General features: G+C 41.5%; 1 protein-coding gene and 1 long non-coding RNA gene across 2 annotated transcripts in view; one reads left to right on the top strand and one right to left on the bottom strand.

The window, feature by feature from the left end:
• Nucleotides 1-17,602, top strand: part of LOC147731290 (uncharacterized) — a 201,067-nt gene that overhangs the window by 41,441 nt on the left and 142,024 nt on the right. The window lies entirely within an intron of this gene.
• The window catches only part of PRLH (prolactin releasing hormone), a 75,983-nt gene that overhangs the window by 14,589 nt on the left and 43,792 nt on the right, over nucleotides 1-17,602 (bottom strand). The window contains exon 2 of the mRNA XM_086958719.1: nucleotides 6,402-6,585. Coding sequence (XP_086814845.1) covers nucleotides 6,402-6,501 — 100 coding nt within the window. The 5' untranslated portion in view covers nucleotides 6,502-6,585. The remainder of the gene's footprint in view (nucleotides 1-6,401; nucleotides 6,586-17,602) is intronic.

Raw genomic sequence — 17,602 nt, 5'->3', positions numbered from 1 at the left:
GGAAGTTCATACCAAGCTGACTTCCTTGTCCATCCAGAGCTCTTACTGTACCAAGAAATGTGGTGGAGAGCACAGTGGTTGCTGCTCCACTGCGGGGAAGAGCTTTTGAAGTGGTGCTTCCTGCAAGTATGTACGTTAAGCTGTCCCCAATAACTCATCGACAGACGCATGGATGGATGAAGCAACTGGATCACTTTGTATTGCCTTTGGAAGTAAATCAGGCCATCACAACTACCAAGACCTTCAGAAAAGGCACTACAAACCCCATGAGTTTCTCTCCATCTCTCAGGCTGCTGTAGGAGATATCAGTGTAACTGCTTAGATAGTCCTTCTTGTACTAACTTCCATCGAAGGGCAAATATGGGTGACTCTATGGGGAGGTACAACATTTTGTTCCAAAACAAGAGTATTTTTCCATGAAATCCCAAGGTTTCAAGTTGACTCCAGTGGCCTTAGCTACCAGGATCCAGTCAGCTGCTTCCTTTAAAGTGAAACAAAATAGATTTTTTTTATATTAACTAGGAGTGGGATGCTCTTCAGGGTGAACTAGATCAATATCATCAATTCATTTTACAGCAAATCGTTTCATAATACAAAGATGAACACTCAAGTATAACCTTTGAGCTGAGCTACATTAAAGGGTTTTTGAGCAAAATATGAAAAGCAGAATGCACACAGACAAGCCATTAAATCTGTTGTTCAATCGGGATACAATAAAATTACTATAGCTTATGGAAAACAAAGGCCTGTGTAGAATGGATTGCACTAGTGCCAATAATCTGTACCACAACAAATCAGTTTAAGCAGAACCACTAAAGAGGCCGCTTTCAGGTGAAACAGAAATACACCTTAAATATATTAAGAAAGCAGCAAGTTCTAGGGCACCCCTTCAATCGATGACGACAGAAACATATCCCAGCGAGCAGCAGGGGATAGGACTCCCTAGAAGGGTGATCCCGACCAAACAACCCCCAGCATAAGAGGTTGATAACACTACCGAGCAATGCTGCAACATGGGGTATCGCTCTTCCTATTGCCCGGAGCCGCCTTGGCGCCGATTTTTCTTCAGTACAACCTCACATTAATACAACGCATGCCAGGAGTGCAGCTTGCTTTGTGCTTTTGATGTTAGGTGTTTCGAATAACTCATTGACAATCGTATTGGCTGAACTGGTAAACAACTACCTGTTGGGAACTGCCAAGAATAATGCTGGTGCAGTGAAAGCTGCAGTGAGCAGTATCACTGTATCACTGGCTCGGGGGCAGAGCCGCTTTTCTCAGTACAGAGGCTTCCTTAGAAAACGTGTCACGCCATTCCCGGCCTTTTAATCGCAGCTCCCACGCCTAACTGAAAACACGCATACACAGACCCTTAGTGCTCGCACTGACCTCTGAGCAGTGGGTTGTGCTAGAGGATGTTTAAAAATGGTTTTACACCTGTATACACCTATTACTGCCGATGCACCATTTACTCATGGTAAGTGAGCGTGGATTAAGCAAGTCATTTTGAATAAAAAAATGAGTTTTCTGGATGGAAAGATCTGCTTTAGATAAAGTTATCTCTTCTCACTGTCTGTTGAGATATACACACTTTATATACATCTACAACTGCTACAGAGAAAACATCTATGTATAGGTACATGTTAACTGATGGAGATGTATTGATGCATACATATCACATACATACACGGAAATACACACATTACAGACCTATAGAAACGTAAATAAGTAAGCTGATCGAAAATAATTATGTCCACATAAGCATATGGACACACTGCAGATAGGTTATATATGTACAAACATGCATTGAAGTATAGTTATACACGCATGCGCGTGTTTACACAGTTTAAGTATAAGGTAGTTTTGAATAGTAAGTTAGTTTTCCAACTTAATTGTGCTAAATTGTATGGACGTCTTAAGAATGAAAAGCTAGGCACGACGGCTGTTCGAAGACGCTGTGACCTATAAGGGCCACACAGGTTTTTAATTCCGATGTAAATGCAGACAGACAAAAGGGAGGCCACATTTATATGCGCCGGCAGAAGAGCAGGCAAAGGGAGCCAGTGACGGCAAAAGAATAAAGAATACTTTTAGAAGGGCCAGTGACGGCAAACGCAAGGGCTGTAATCTCCACCTTCGGACAGAGGGTCGGCTGAACAAGCAGAGTTACCTAAATTGTGCCCCCTGCATGAGACTCACAGTTGTAGCAGATATTCACGGTTCGGGGGTGGGCTTTAATTATTACGGTTCCGTTTTCCGAGCACAAGTTGAGTGCCTGACATGAAAAGTCTGCAACAATGGCATGTTACAAGCAGTAACATATGGTAAACGGGATTAAGAGATTTGACTAATTAAGTAGTATCGCTGAAAGCTCAGCGTGATCGCCGGATTCCGTGTCCAACTGCAATGGCAGAAATCCCAGAGCCAGCCGGAGGTGCCTTCAATGCAACCACTGCAAACTCGCAAAACAAAATGAAAACCAGTGGTGCGCGCGCACCACAGAGGTGACAATGTGGGAATCGAAACCAGTGGTGCGCGCGCACCACAGAGGAGCAGGGTCCAGCGAGTGCGGAAGCGAGGCGAACGTGCGCTGCTGCGAGTCCTAGACACCGGTGAGAATAGGTGGAGCAAAGGCGGGCATGCACCCGCCTTTGCCCAATTGCGTGCTGCATTTTTTTTTAAAAAAAAGCTCGTGAAAGCCAATGGCAGACGTGGCAAGCAAAACCACAACACATGCACAAGCGTGTGGTCAGCTTTCAGAACCCCGTACAAGAGGTCTTGCGCTGCGCGAACAGTGCTGCGCACTGCAACGCTAGGCGCAAGCCCTAAAAATGAATAGAATCGGCTCAGCACTTTGTCCTAAGAATTGTACTGTGTTACATCTATGGTGGGACTGCCCCAAAATAAGAGAATACTGGAACAAGATTGTGGGCCACATACAGACGTTATGTGGCAAGGAGGTGGAGGCATCCCCCCAAGGGTGTCTATTAAACATTTGGGGGAAAACTGACCTAACAGTGGGAGAGAAACTTTGGGCCACATTGGGCTTTATAGTAACTAAACGCAATATAGCATGCAAGTGGGGGGCTGGCTCCGGCCTGCGTTTAACGTCTGGGAAACTTACATGGACTGGTGCATGCAAGCAGAACGGGTGGTCTATGAGGGAAGGGTCTGCCCACACAATTGGACGAAGATCTGGGGGAGGTGGAATGAGAGCAGAGGGATGGTCTGTCTGCCGGTCAGCAGCAATTTCCTATCCGGAGATGTATAAGGATGAATTATAACAGAAATATGATGGTGCCCTGTAAAAGGGGGAGAGGACAAACAGAGTGAGATGGCATACCCAAACAAAAACAAAAAACAGAAGGGGAATGTCCTGATATGCGTACGACATGTCAATTGTAACAATAAGCCAATTAAGATGATTGTTACTGTCTTTTGTTGCTGTACTTATATTACAATAAAAAAATTATTAGAAAAAAGAAGGCTAAATAAACATATTTTTCCTCTTGCGCGTGTTAAGGTAGCATAGCATTTTGATGCATTATAGGTTTTCTGTTCTTAGTAAATCTGGGAATGTGCAAAAATCCATGGATGGATGCGTGGGAACACCGACGCTCAATCCATGTAATTCCTTCCCAATTCTGTGTAACTTAAGGCAGCGACTTGCGCTGCCTTATGTAACTCTAGATTTATAGGCCACACACAGGCTTTGAGTGGCTTAGTAAGTCTAACTTAAGGGTGTGTTTTGCCTTGCTTCATCCTGTATGAGGCAATGGCAATGTAAGCCCGTAGAAATTCTGAACCTACGTGTAGGACCCTGTGTTGAGGTTTTGGAAGATGCAATGTGGAAGGGGCCTATCATCATAATTATATAAATGACATATTCTAATTCAAAAGCTATCATTATACCTCTAGAAGTATGTTTTTGCAGTGGTTTGTAATTAAAAGCAGTCCATTGAGCTTCAAGGTGAAAGGCAACGTCTTGCTAAGTGTGTCATCTTAAATAGATTTTTGGTCCAGGTTCACTTTTTTTCTTTAAGTGAGGCAATACATTTTATCGGGAGATATACATTGTAGTGGGTATTTATGTGTGAATTAGTCCAGCAGCTAATTATCTACTGTTGCAGCAGTAGAGCTTATGTGACTTCAGCCTTGCAGGTCAATTCTGTGATGTCATTTAGAAGGATGGGGCAGGTAGCGGCTATGTTCTGAATGTAGTGATGGTTAGAAGTTAGGTAGGGTGTTCAGGATTTAGGGCCCGATGTAGGTGGCCCATTACCGGTCGGTAAACCTGAAATTCGGTAAATTTCAGGTTTACAGACCGGTATTGAGCCAATTGTGATGTAGGGGAGGATTCGGTAAATAACGAATCGGTATTTACCGATTCGGCATTTGCCGAATCATCATTTACCGATTCAGTATTTTACTGAATCGGTAAATGACATATAGGAAGCACTTTTAGGAGTGCTGTTGTGCTTTGTGCGTTATTTACCACCAACTATTAGTTGGTGGTAAATACCGAATACCTTTGAAAATGCAAATCTGTGCATTTTCAACAGTGCCATGTGGCAGACATACATGCCCTTAGGGCATGTACGTGTGCCACATGTGCACACAAGCACTATTCAGGGGTGCAACAGGATGTCAATGTGACACCCCGCCACCCTTGAAGCTTTCCTTATTTTACTGAATCGGTATTTACCGATTCGGTAATTCACATTCATTCCTATGGGCCTCCAGTCCCATAGGAATGAATGGGAATTACTGAATCGGTAAATACCGATTTTTTTAGCTACATAGCATTTACCGATTCTAAAATATGAATCGGTAAAATTCGGTATTTTAGAATCAGTAAATTTCAATTACCTACATCTAGCACTTTGCTGTTTCCAGGTTCCCTGAAAAAACATTCTTGGTCCGAAGATCAAGGGTAGCTCATATTTAAAATGCGACCAGAGGACCTGCCAATGGTTGGCATGGGATAGCAACAAGGCTCCTGGAGTTTTTGCTCTAGCCACTATGACCATTCATCCTGTAATAGGAAGCATTGCTATTGCAGATGAACTCTATGATTATACAATCATGGTTGAGTCATCGGTATCCAAATATGTATCCCTAACATGATGACATCTATTTACCTGACTAAAGACCAGTAGCAGATGGTACCAAAGTTACTGGAGTGAATGATGAATTAGTCTGCCCTATAAAGTTGAGGGCCCTGAGTTCCAATGTTAGCATTAGGAAGCTTCTCAATAGAGCCTCATAAAAATTCTTCATTATGGACACAGTGCCTTAGGTACTATATGAACCTTGGACACCTCGCTGGTAGGGGCACAAAATAGCTTTGCTATTGCAGTCTTAAACTTCAAGGGTATGATACTTTACTATATTTATGTAATAATAGGTTGACACGGGTCGGTTGGCCCCATATGAACAAGGATTATAAAGACAGTAGGGGTTCAGGGTTCAATAGGAAAGTCTGAGGCTTTCCTTGGGAGCAAAGGCATATTAAACTAGCTTCAATAATAATTGTAAAATGGATGAGTGGCAGCCAGGTCCTTTGGAATGGACAGTAGAAAACTCTAAAACAGAGATAGCAAAAACATCTCTAGCTGGTTGACCTGGCTGTCATAAACATAATTTACGGGGTTTTTAAAAAAAACCTAGGGGTGTGCCAACCTGGAAGCAATGGGATACATGCAATCGCAAAAAACAACAAACAGCTCTTTTGATATATTGGGGTCCAAAATATGCACCCAATCACTCGAGCATAGCCTTTAAGTTGTGTTTTAAAGGCAGCAGTATCGCTGTCACCATGTAAACATTTTTGGGTTCATTCCAGTGCACCCAATTCAGCTTCCCTTCATAAAATAAGCTAGTTAGTGCACCATGTGATATCGGTGATTTCTTAGCTTAAAAGGTTTAGGGGCATATTTACAAGCCCCTATTGCCACCACAACCTAAAGTGTCTCTCTGGATTCTAGTGTTGCTTTTTTCAAATGAGAATGGTAAAGTCTGGATTTTTAAGTCTGATTTGGGAATGATATTTCCGAGGCTTCCTTCAAATATGTTCCAAAGTACAATTTGAACATTTTGGTTTAGAATCAATATTTCGAACATTTAATAAATGTTCAGGTGGATATGTTGTGAGAGGCAATGCAAGGTTTGAGAGTTGAAATTCTGGAGTAGATTTGTGCATTTCTTTAAAGGCATTGAAACATTTGATAAATATGAGGTAATCGGATTACAGCACATGTTTACAAACAACCTGTTTAGAGTAGCATTTTATTATATAGAGTGCTACAGATTTACCTTTCCCTATACTCCACAATTTGGGTTTACTCCCACATCGTGGCTTCAGCCACTCCTGTACGGGAAGGAACAACTCTCCGACTTACTTCTGATATCCATAGAGCGCTGGTAGATGCGGCTCTCTGCGTGGGGCAGGGCCAGACTGGTCAGTAGCAGGCAGAGCAAGCAAACTGACAGCAATTTCATTCCTTCCTCCTCTTCCAGGCCTGGGGGCGCTCGTGCCAGAATTCTATCAAACTAGTCCACCTCAGCCAGGGCGTGGCCAGGAACCTATAATCATAGAGGACAGAGGGAGGAGTTACCAGTGTTGAGGTCACCAACTGGAGTCTTATCCATTTGCAAAATCTGCATATAAACAACAAATACATAGTATCGATAAATGGGATTGGCAGTCCCATCTAACCTGCTCAAGTCCTCACCTGTTACAGACCAGACACACCATCACCAAAACTTTATTGTATTAAGTTAATAAAAACCCTAACAATATTGCCATATACACAAAACTACATAAATAGCACGTAAAATAATAAATGAAATAACACATGATTACTAATGATTTCTTAAAAGATATAGTCGCGACGAGGTGAGGTCTGACGCTTCCTAAGTGTTGTGTTGGGTCTCAGCTTTGGCTTTGCATTCACGTGATCCACTATGACAGTTCTAGCACTTTTGGAATTTTGCTACTGAGTTTTTCACCTTCACTCTTCTTGAAAAGTGATTCTACAAATTGCAGCATTGCAGCGTTGTGATTGGTTTGTGGGGCCTGGCTTTGCTTCAGCCTGGAGAAGAGCAGCAGCAAAGACGTGAGTCCCAACGCTGTGTTAAGTTTTACATTTATTTGTAACTATAAATAAATCAATGTGCAACTCTATCCCCCCCTACCCCTGTGCGAATTGCCCGCCTGCCCCGCAACCCGCGAGCCATGGCGGCCGTGACTGAGCACACTTACGGATCATCTTGATAACCGCCTTAAGAACAACATCATATTTAATTTCCTTTTCTCATTCCAAACTCGTGAAAGGAACTAACCCACTACAAACCACATCCTGAACAGATGCTACTGCTTCTTCGGCATCAAAGTTCCTCATAGCCAGTCCATCTACCATTTTCCAATCCAATGGCAATCTTGAAAGGTAATCCACCTGTGAATTCTTCCATCTCTGAATAAATTCCACCCCATATATGTATTCTTGTAGTCTTGTAGCTAACTTTTCCAGTCTGCTGACCCCCTACCTGCTCCTCCAGATGGCAACATATTGATCATGGGCTTATGATCAGTCCGTGTAGCAAAATGCAGCCCCCATAAGTACCCTCACAGCAGCTAAAGCGTCACGCTATATTACAGAATAGTTCCTTTCTGCCTGTGTGAGGGTGTGCGATGCAAATGCAACTGTCTTTTCTTTTCCTCCATGTATTTGAGACACCTCAGCTCCCAACCCAGTGGCGCCGGCATTCACTGTGAGTACAGACTTCCATTTTACATCAAAAGCACTAAGAATCCCTGTATCACAAATCTCATTTTTAATACTGTCAACACATTTCTGTTGTTCCTCCTCCCACAAAATTATATTCCCTTTGCGCAATAGTTTTCTTAACCTTTCCGTTTTGTGTGCATACCTCTCCACACATTTTGCATCATTTTCTAGTAGGCCTAATAACGACCTCAATTGAGCTTTATCAACGTGGAAAGGCTTCCAACAAACACCTCTTAGGCTTAATATCACCATTAGATATCGTGTATCGAAAATATTGAATTTGTTCCGGTAATAATGTACAATCCTGACCTCCAATTTTCTCAAAACTATTCTCAAGATGTCATTGTGCTGTTCCACCATTTCACTCACCACCAAAATGTCATCTTGAAAATAGACATTTTCCATTTTCTCAAATATTTTCGTCATCATACGCTGAAATTCACATGCAGCAGGCACTAATCCGGATGGCATTGAAGTGAATTGCAATGTACCTTCAGACGTTATGACTGCTGTCAAAGCTTTGGAGTCTTCATATAGTCTAATATGATGGAAAGCACTTCTCAAATCTAATTTTGAGAAATACCACCTTTCACAGATGATAACGGCTCATTAATATTTGGGGGAGGGAATCTGTCAGTATAAATATCCTGATTTAAGGATCTTAAGTCCACACAGAACCTTAGGCGGCCATCAGTTGTCTGGGTAACTATCACTGGAGGAACCAAAGGAGAAGCCTCCACAGATTCAAATATGCCTTTCAGCAACATATCATTCAATAACTATTTAACCTCACTTCTCACAGCCAAAGACACCCTCCTGAGTTTGTGTTGTTTCAGCACAGCATCCTCCTTCCTAACAATTTTATGCACATTCCCTTTCAAGCATTCTAAAGTTTTATCAAAGTCTCTTTGAGCACCTTTCAATATATCTCCCAATTGAGCTTCTACCACAATCATTACTTGATTAGGTGCCCTAGCGTCAATTATGATATTGAGATCGAATTGTGCATCCATCCTAGAATAGGAGCACTATCCACCTATACATACACTTTACCTTCTATGCACCACGTTTCACACAGTATGCATGCAACCATGTATCCTAATAAATCAATGAATTCCCCCTGATAAACACCAGGATTAATATCTTTAGGTCACAATCCACCTTCAATCCAATGTGCCCTGAACAATCTCTCTGGAATGAGCGTATACATTGATCCAGAATCAATCATAAGATACACCTCACACCCTATATTTAGCTGTAGATCTACATATTCTTCTCTTATCTCACGACAAGGTACTTTCATCCACTCATTCTTTTACACACTGGTCTACCACCAAGATCCTGTCACTGTATCCAGAATTATCTGCCGCCTCCACTAGACTCACTCATTTACAATCTGTGCCATCTTTGTTGCACTCCCTACACATGTGTGCATAATGACCTTTGCGTCCACATTTCTTGCAATCTTTATTGACTGCAAAATGCCTTTTAGAGTCTGATATATGATTCATGCTCCCACATCGAGTACATTCTTTCACATTATTCCTTGACAAAGAAGAAGCACCCCATTTAGCATCTTTTTTTTTACTGCATTGACATCCCCTTCCATAATTTGATTATCATTAATCACCATAGTCACAGTAGTTTCTCTCTTCTGTTCAAGTCCCTCATGCAACATTGTGACTCTTCAGATACTGTCCCCATTTCAACAGCCTCTTTAAGAAGGATCCTTCACCGCCCATAACCTCTTCTGAATCTTCTTTTCTTGACATTGAACAATAAGTTGGTCACGTATTAGCTCATCAGTCATAGTTCCACAACGGCACTTGACAAACACCTCCCTCAGCCTTTCTACAAACTTGTTAAATGTTTCATGTTGATCTTGGGGTTGGGTGTAAAATGTATATCTTGCCATAACTAGATTCAGTTAATTCGCAAATCTGATCTCCAACCTTTGAAGTGCTTCTCTGTACACATTATCCATAGGCTGACCATTAAGACGCATTGCCACCGACAAATACTTGAAAAGGTGCTGACCATCACTACCCAATGCACTTAACAAAAGAGACTTCTTTCGAGCCGGTGACAAGTTATGCCCATCTAAAGCTGTAATGTCGTTTTCCAACATCTTCATCCTATCCTCTCAAATTATAACAGGTGACCCTATTTGCGATAAGAAAAATGGTGGACTTGTAATGTTACTCTGCGAAGCTATCTTCAACCAGTAAAATGCCGTAAAATGGCCGTAAAATGTATAATTATTCAATAAAAGTGAAGATCACAATATACACTAAATGCAAAAACAAATGATGAATGCTATGTTCAAGTCAATGCAGTAATGCACACTAATTCAATACACAAATAGCCTTGTGTGCGATCAAACGTATTGGGCAGTAACCAAATCCATTGTAGGCATTACCGAACACAGCTGCAAGATTCCGCTATCAGTTGCTTGGAAAGCCATTGGTGTGCAAATCACAGCTGAAGTTGCCTGCAATTAGCCAAACTCTACAACATTCACCAACAATGAGTGTGAAGATCACCCTGACAAATGCTTGCACCTCCTCCCACGGCCTCTGGGACATAGATTAATCTTGTGCGAGTAATACCCTCCCAAATTCAACTGTAGGCAGAAAGCGGAGTTGTGCAGTAAACAATAACCTGCACAGGTGTTGAATGGCCGAAATATACACCCAAGATGGTGTCACGTCGATGTGAAGAGCATCACTGTTCATTGATGCTCCTACAGCAGGCCAGGATATAACGTCAATCACTTTTACCTGGAATGCTACCGCAGCTGAACATTCACTCTCTCCACATGCGCTTGTTCTCAAGCGCTCATAGTGGGCCACCAGTGGATACCTCAAAGGTAACATTATTGAAGAATTATACTACCTTCCACTAATAATTCTCCAATACAGGGTCCCACAACCGTCTCACGCCACCATACGACTCCTCCACCGTTGCTGTGGCTTGACCCCATGTCCACACTGTTCGGCTTCTGTCTCGCACCTCACACCAGGATCACCCAGGTTGTGTGATGACTCCTAACACACACATGTCACTGTGATAAATCGCCGCAACAAAAATTGTAAGGAAGATTGGGTGAACACAGGACGCCAGTCATCTTTTTGATAAGATTCATTGGAGGACACAACCTGGCAATGATCCTCTCAAAGTAGTCAGGCGTAACTAACTCTCTCGGAACACTTGACGCCTCACTTTCTAGAAGTGCTTATCCACACACAAAACTGACATCATAACACTATCCACGACTGAACAAAACACTCTTGATGTGGACTCTAGAACTAAACACACTTCAAAATGTTGTTTTCCTCTAGGTCATCCCTGTCCATCCTGTGGCCATTAAAAGCTGCTTGCAGTAGGTCGATGATTCTGTCTTACAGACGTTGAATGCTTTGTGGATTGTGGAATCTACATCCACACCCTGACAGACCATCTGTGGTTCCCTGTGCTTCCACCCTTCTGTTTTGTGTATGTTGAAAGCCTGCGCGTCTACCCATTGACTTTTTGAGTGGAAAGGAGATCTCTTTCATCAAACCATTCATAAGCAAATAGAAAATGAGCAACAACTCTGTGGATTCTGTCACTTGCCCACACACCATCTGGAAAAGTGTTTCTGATGCCGAATTTATAGGTGCACTGTAATAGTATGAGTATAATTCTGTATCTTGATTATTGTGAGAAGTTAGCCTGGCATATGATGTCCACTATTCTAGTGGGCACCTTGCACCCATCTAATCAACCCTTATTGATGGTGGTTGTAAGGTCAACCTTATAGACAAGCTATCCTAGTGGTAGCATGGACCAGCAATCATAGGCTAAGACTTCAGAGAGCATGTGAAGCAAACTATTTGACCAATTATAATCCCTTGAATACCAAATGAAAGGACACCACACAAGGTATATATCAAATATATGTGTATTTATTCTAAACACAACCCCTCTGCACTCTTTATGAGGTAAGAGGTAAACGTACATCACAAGTTACTCAATTAGCATACGATAAGTTGCACAAATACAGTTATGCCCTAGGGGCCTCAGAAACCATATACTAGGGAAGTGGTATAAGAACCACTTGAGAGTTAGACAGGGCCTGTAGAATCGCTGTGTCTACACTAAATAACCAAAGGTTAGGAAGTAGGAGGCTCACAGGAGACACGTGCAGTGTCTAAACACAGTCGCGAGTTACCATTGACGTATAATGGGAAACAAAGAAGTTACAAAGTTACTGTTTAAGGACACTTCCGGTTGGACTACAATAAAACCCCTTTAGACTAGGACACTTCGAGAGTCAAGACCCACGGGAGCACCGGAGTACTCGTGTTACCTCACCCAGGGAATTCGGGTGCATAGGTGCCTTTTGGAGTCGGGTTTCGTCGTCGTTTTCTATGGAGATCTGCAAAGAAGTGCTGCAGGCGACCAGAGGAAAAGTGTCCGGGTGGATCCAAGGGTGGATCGATGATGTGAAGAACCTGAAAGCAGAGCGGACAGAGTCTGGGTCACTAGCCAGAGACCAGGAAGGAACCAGGAAGGAACCAGGCGATATCGCGTGCTTGAAGGTGAAGAAGGTGAGCTAGTCTCTTCAGCCACGAGGTCCAGGAGGCATTGACGATGACCAGGCGCTGGATTCAAACTGTCCCACAAAGGATCTAGTTGACTGTGGTGTCCGTATCCGGATTGGACCCAACAAGCTAGGGCAACCGCAACCCATGCAGGATGGTGAGATTGGCTCAGTTGCAGACCAGCAAGGTCTGTGGCACTTCTCCTTTGAAGGAGGCTGGAGCAAGCCTGGAGCAACCAGGAAAGCAGTTTAGTTTAAAAGAAAAGTCTTCAGGGGGCCCACTAGCCAACGGGCAAGGTACGGGGAAGACGCATCAAGCTGAAATTCAAGAGTCTTCGTATGTTTAATGGCTGTTTGTTGTTTCCCTTTTTTTAGTTACCTCCTTGCAGTGTGTCTACTCCATTTGTCACCCATTCCTCTCCTCTACCGTCGTGTGTAATTTTGTTTCGTGGAACGTTCGAGGTCTCGGTCATCCTGTCAAGCGCCAAAAGGTATTGTCTCACTTGTCTAAACTTAATTCACAGGTTGTTTTTCTACAGGAAACGCATTGTTCTGATGTTGAATCTCTCAAGTTGAAGCGGCAATGGGTGGGACAAGTAGTATTTTCTCCTGCTGTTAGTAAAAAAGGGGGGGTTGCTATTTTATTTCATAAAGCGTTAAATGTTCAAATTGTATCCTCCCAAAATGATGATCAAGGACGTTGGGCAAGGGCGAAGGTTGTTATCCAAAATAAAACGTTGGTTTTACTTAATATTTATGGCCCGGTTAAACCTGATCCCAAATTCTGGGATGATGTTGAAGTCCTTATATCGTCCATTGATTGTCCAGACTTCGTCATTGCTGGTGATTTTAACCAGTGGCTCGACCCTTTTTCAGATAGACTGTCCTCTAGCAAGTTTCAACCTGACAAATCCCATAAGAGTTTTCAATCTGCCATTGCTTCTCGTCCTTTGTTTGATTCATGGAAAATGTGTAATCCTGATGTGCTAGAATACACTTTTTTTTCTAATGTGCACCATACCCGTTGCAGAATTGATTACATTATTGTCAGTAAATCCCTTCTTCCTTCTATTCAGAAATCTGTGATAGGTTCCATATTTATATCTGATCACGCTCCTGTTTACACTTCCCTTGACCTTTCCCTCATTTCGTCTAAATTTAGTCGTTGGAAATTAAAATTCTTTTCTTTTATCCGACACAGTTTTTATGAAAGAAATTGAAGGTTTTTTAATGAATTTTTTTGCAATAAATGACCCAGCTGACACCTCTATCCCCAATAATTGAGATGCTTTCAAAGCTGCACTTAGGGCCTTTACTATATCATATGTCTCCAAGAAAAAGAAGCTTAACAAGAGGAAATACGAGGCCCAATGTCTGAAAATTAAAGAGCTTGAACATTCTTATTTTACTTCCAAATCCCAGTCTGCTCTTCAGGAACTAATTCATGCCCAATCTGACCTTAATAAACTTATCACTAATGAAGCCTGTAATACTCTTATTAAAATTAAATCCAAATTCCATGGTGGTCAAAATAAAGCGGGGAAAATGTTGGCTAACTACTTAAAAATCAAGTCAGAACGTAAAAATATTGGCCCTATTTATAATGATTCGATCAATAAGTTGGTTTCATCTGACGACAATATAGCTGATGTGTTTCATCAATATTACCAATCGTTATATACCGATGATACACATCCTTCTGAGATAAATGTATCCTCTTTTTTTGATAATCTACCTTCTCCCTCTGTTCTTACTGAGGAATTTGCGTTACTTGAAAGGAATATTACCCTCCAGGAAATTATTCGGGCCATCTCTTCCCTTAAATCCTCAAAAGCGCCAGGCCCTGATGGGCTGCCTGTTGAATTTTATTCTGCTTTTCATGCCTTTTTTGCTCCAAAACTCCTGCAATTGTTTAACGCCTTTATTGCAGATGCCAAGGCTTCTGGGTCTTTTCTTGATGCCCTCATTATCATATTACCTAAACCTGATAAAGATCATTCACAATGCAAACATTTCCGCCCTATTTCATTAATTAATTATGATTGTAAAATCTTTGCTAAAATCTTAGCTACTCGCCTTGAATCCATTATTCCCTGTTTAATTAAAACTGACCAGGTGGGGTTTGTGAAGGGTCGACTGGCTGCAGATAATGCCCGTATGTTCTCCAATGTTATTGTTCATAGTAAAACTCTCAAATCCCCAATGGCAGCTTTATCTTTAGACGCGGAAAAAGGGTTTGACCGCATTAATAGGCACTTCATGTTCCATACCCTCAAATGGTTTGGTTTTGGTCCCTCTTTCATTTCCCTGGTTAAGCTCCTATATTCATCTCCCCGAGCCAGCATTTTTGTTAATAATCAATTTTCTAAGTTTTTCTCTTTAACTAGAGGTACTCGGCAAGGCTGCCCTCTCTCCCCTTTATTAATTGTTTTATGTCTGGAACCCTTTTTAGAACGTATTCGGTCAAACCCCAATATTGCTGGCCTTAAACTACCATCCATGGAAATTAAGCTGTCTGCGTATGCTGATGATGTACTGGTGTATATGGCTGATCCTACTTCTTCCCTTCCACACTTTTTGGATGAAGTGCGTTTGTACTCCTCCGTTTCGGGCTATAAGCTCAATCTATCCAAAACAGAAGTCCTGCCTCTGAATTCAGCCTGTTATCAGTATATGTTTAATGATACTGCATTTGCTTGGTGTCCCTCCAAAATTAAGTACCTAGGTATATGGTTCTCCTCGTCCTTAGTTGATACATTAAAATTTACTTTTGACTCCCTGTTAAAAAAACTCCAATCTCTCCTTCAAATTTGGTCCCCCTTATTCCTTTCCTGGTGGGGCAGATTGGATACGATTAAAATGATGATTACCCCCCATATTCTTTATGTTCTCTCTATGCTCCCTTTCAAAATCCCTAATTCTTAGTTGTCCCGTATTAACTCGATTTGTACAAAATGTTTGTGGAATACTAAACACCCCCGTATTGCTTTACAGAAACTTACCCGCCCTAAAAACGAGGGTGGTGTTCGTTTCCCTAATTTTAAATCATATCATTCCGCCTTTTAAATTAAACAATCATTTTCACTAGCTTATGATTATGTGAATAATCCTGTGCCTAAATGGGTCCGCTTTGAGCGCTCCCTTTTTAAAGATTTTTCATTTCAGCAGATTGTATTTATGACAAATTGCTCTTTTCTAACTAAATTCCCTATTGTAAATTTTTCACGAACACTGCTTTATAATGCATTCTCTTCTAATCTGTCCCATTTCCAATGCTTCTTAGCATCTGTTGTGTGGTATAACAAATTTCTTAAATACAAAGGCAAATCATTTTACTTTAAATACTGGAAAGAGAAGGATATTATGTTTGTTCATCAGTTCTTTGATGGTGATGTTATTATTCCTTTTCATGTACTGCAAAATAGGTATCACTTAACCTCTTCGTCTCTTAAAGAGTATACTATTATAACCTCTGCCCTTTATTCTCATTTAGCTTCTCTTCCACGTCCTGATACCTTTCCCACTTACACACCCACCACTCCACTGTACCCATTATTTTCCACTTCCCTGCCTAAGGCTGCTCTTGTTTATTCTATTTTATCCTCAAATGTTAAGGGTCGCCTTAAATCAAATGTTGAGACTGCTTGGGAACATGATCTTACCATCTCATTGCCTGTCTCGTTGTGGGATCGTTTATGGTCCAAACTTTTTAAAATATCTATTTCTACTCGTATTACTCAATCTTTGTTCTTTATTTATCATAGAGTTGTTATTACCCCTGTTAGTATTCATAGGTTCTCTCCGACTTCATCCCCGTTATGCTGGTCATGCTCTAAAGATTTAGGTTCACTTAAACATCAGTTATATGAAGCCCGCCCAGTTATGTCATTCTGGAATGATGTTTGGAATATTTGCATGCCAATGTTTCAGTTTTCCTCTCCTTTATCGCTTTTGAATGTCTTTCTAGGTTCTTTATCAGATGATGTTGATATTGTATCCTCTTCTGCTAAATTGTTGGACTTGTTTATTGCTCTTGCATTTAAAGTTATTTTATTGTGTTGGAAGGATAATTCCAAACTTTCCGTGCATTCATGGTGGAATTTCATTTGTGATGAACACAGGATCGCTATTGCTTCCTCCTCTTCTATTCCCCTAAAAATTAAATCTGATCTTCTTTGGCTCCCCTTCACTTCTTATCTATCTTCTAACTCTCCCCTCTGATTGATACACCTTAAATCCCACTTTTTATCCCTATGGATTTTCCACTTTTTTTTTTTTTTTTCTTTTCTCCTTTTCTCCTTTCCTCTGTCCTTTTCTTTTTTTCTTTTTCCCTCTGTCTTTTCTCTCTCTTTTATCTCCTGTTCTATACTTCCCTCTTTCTTATACATATGTTTTAAACACTATGTTCTGTTGTAATTTGCATCATTATTTTATGACATATGTATAATTTTCTCTTTAAATTTATCAATAAAAATTTCCTAAACAAAAAAAAAGAGTATATGGTATGGCTATATCATAGAACAGCTATAAGGAGATAGTTTCGTAAGCTGCAGAGGGGCTCAGCTCATGCTAGGGCACCCTCTCACATAAAACCAAGCACTCTGCCTCCAGGATTGTCGAGGCCTACCATAGGAGTGACTTATAGGTGCATATGTGTCTATATATAAGGTAGATATAGGTATACTATATCTAAGTAAAAGGTGATTACACCACCTTACCCAAGCTGAGTGATCAGCCTGTGGTGTCAGTTTGGAGGGCCAGCCAGGGCTGGCATAACACATGCTACAGCCCCTGGTAGGCCTTGGATGCACCTATGCCCTGGGTTCCTAGGGTACATTATACAGGGGCTCACAAAGGTGACCCAATACCCAATCTGGTACCTAAAGTACATGGTATCAATTTAGAGAGAGAACAGCTGGGCTGTGGGTCTGATTAGCAGGCCCACAGCCAAACTAAAGTAAAAAAACAGAGAATCACAGCAAAAAGTTGGGGTGACCATAGGAAGCAGACCCTACTCTCCTACAATTATTTCCTTCCAACTGCACTCCAAGTACAGAAAGCCTAAATGGCCAGTCTGAGCACTGTGGAACAAAGAATGCTCAGGTTGGGAGCATACAAAACAGAAACAGAAACTACAGGTGTAAAGGGACCCAAGCCTGGCGAAGTCTGTGGAGGGTTATATGGATTAACTCGGATTGGATTAGATGAAAGTTATAAAAATAGACAG

This window comes from Lissotriton vulgaris, chromosome 2_1, assembly GCF_964263255.1.
Source record: "Lissotriton vulgaris chromosome 2_1, aLisVul1.2, whole genome shotgun sequence".
In the NCBI taxonomy this organism is placed as follows: domain Eukaryota; kingdom Metazoa; phylum Chordata; class Amphibia; order Caudata; family Salamandridae; genus Lissotriton; species Lissotriton vulgaris.
Note: the sequence above shows the minus strand (reverse complement) of the source record. Positions and strands in the feature narration are given on the sequence as shown.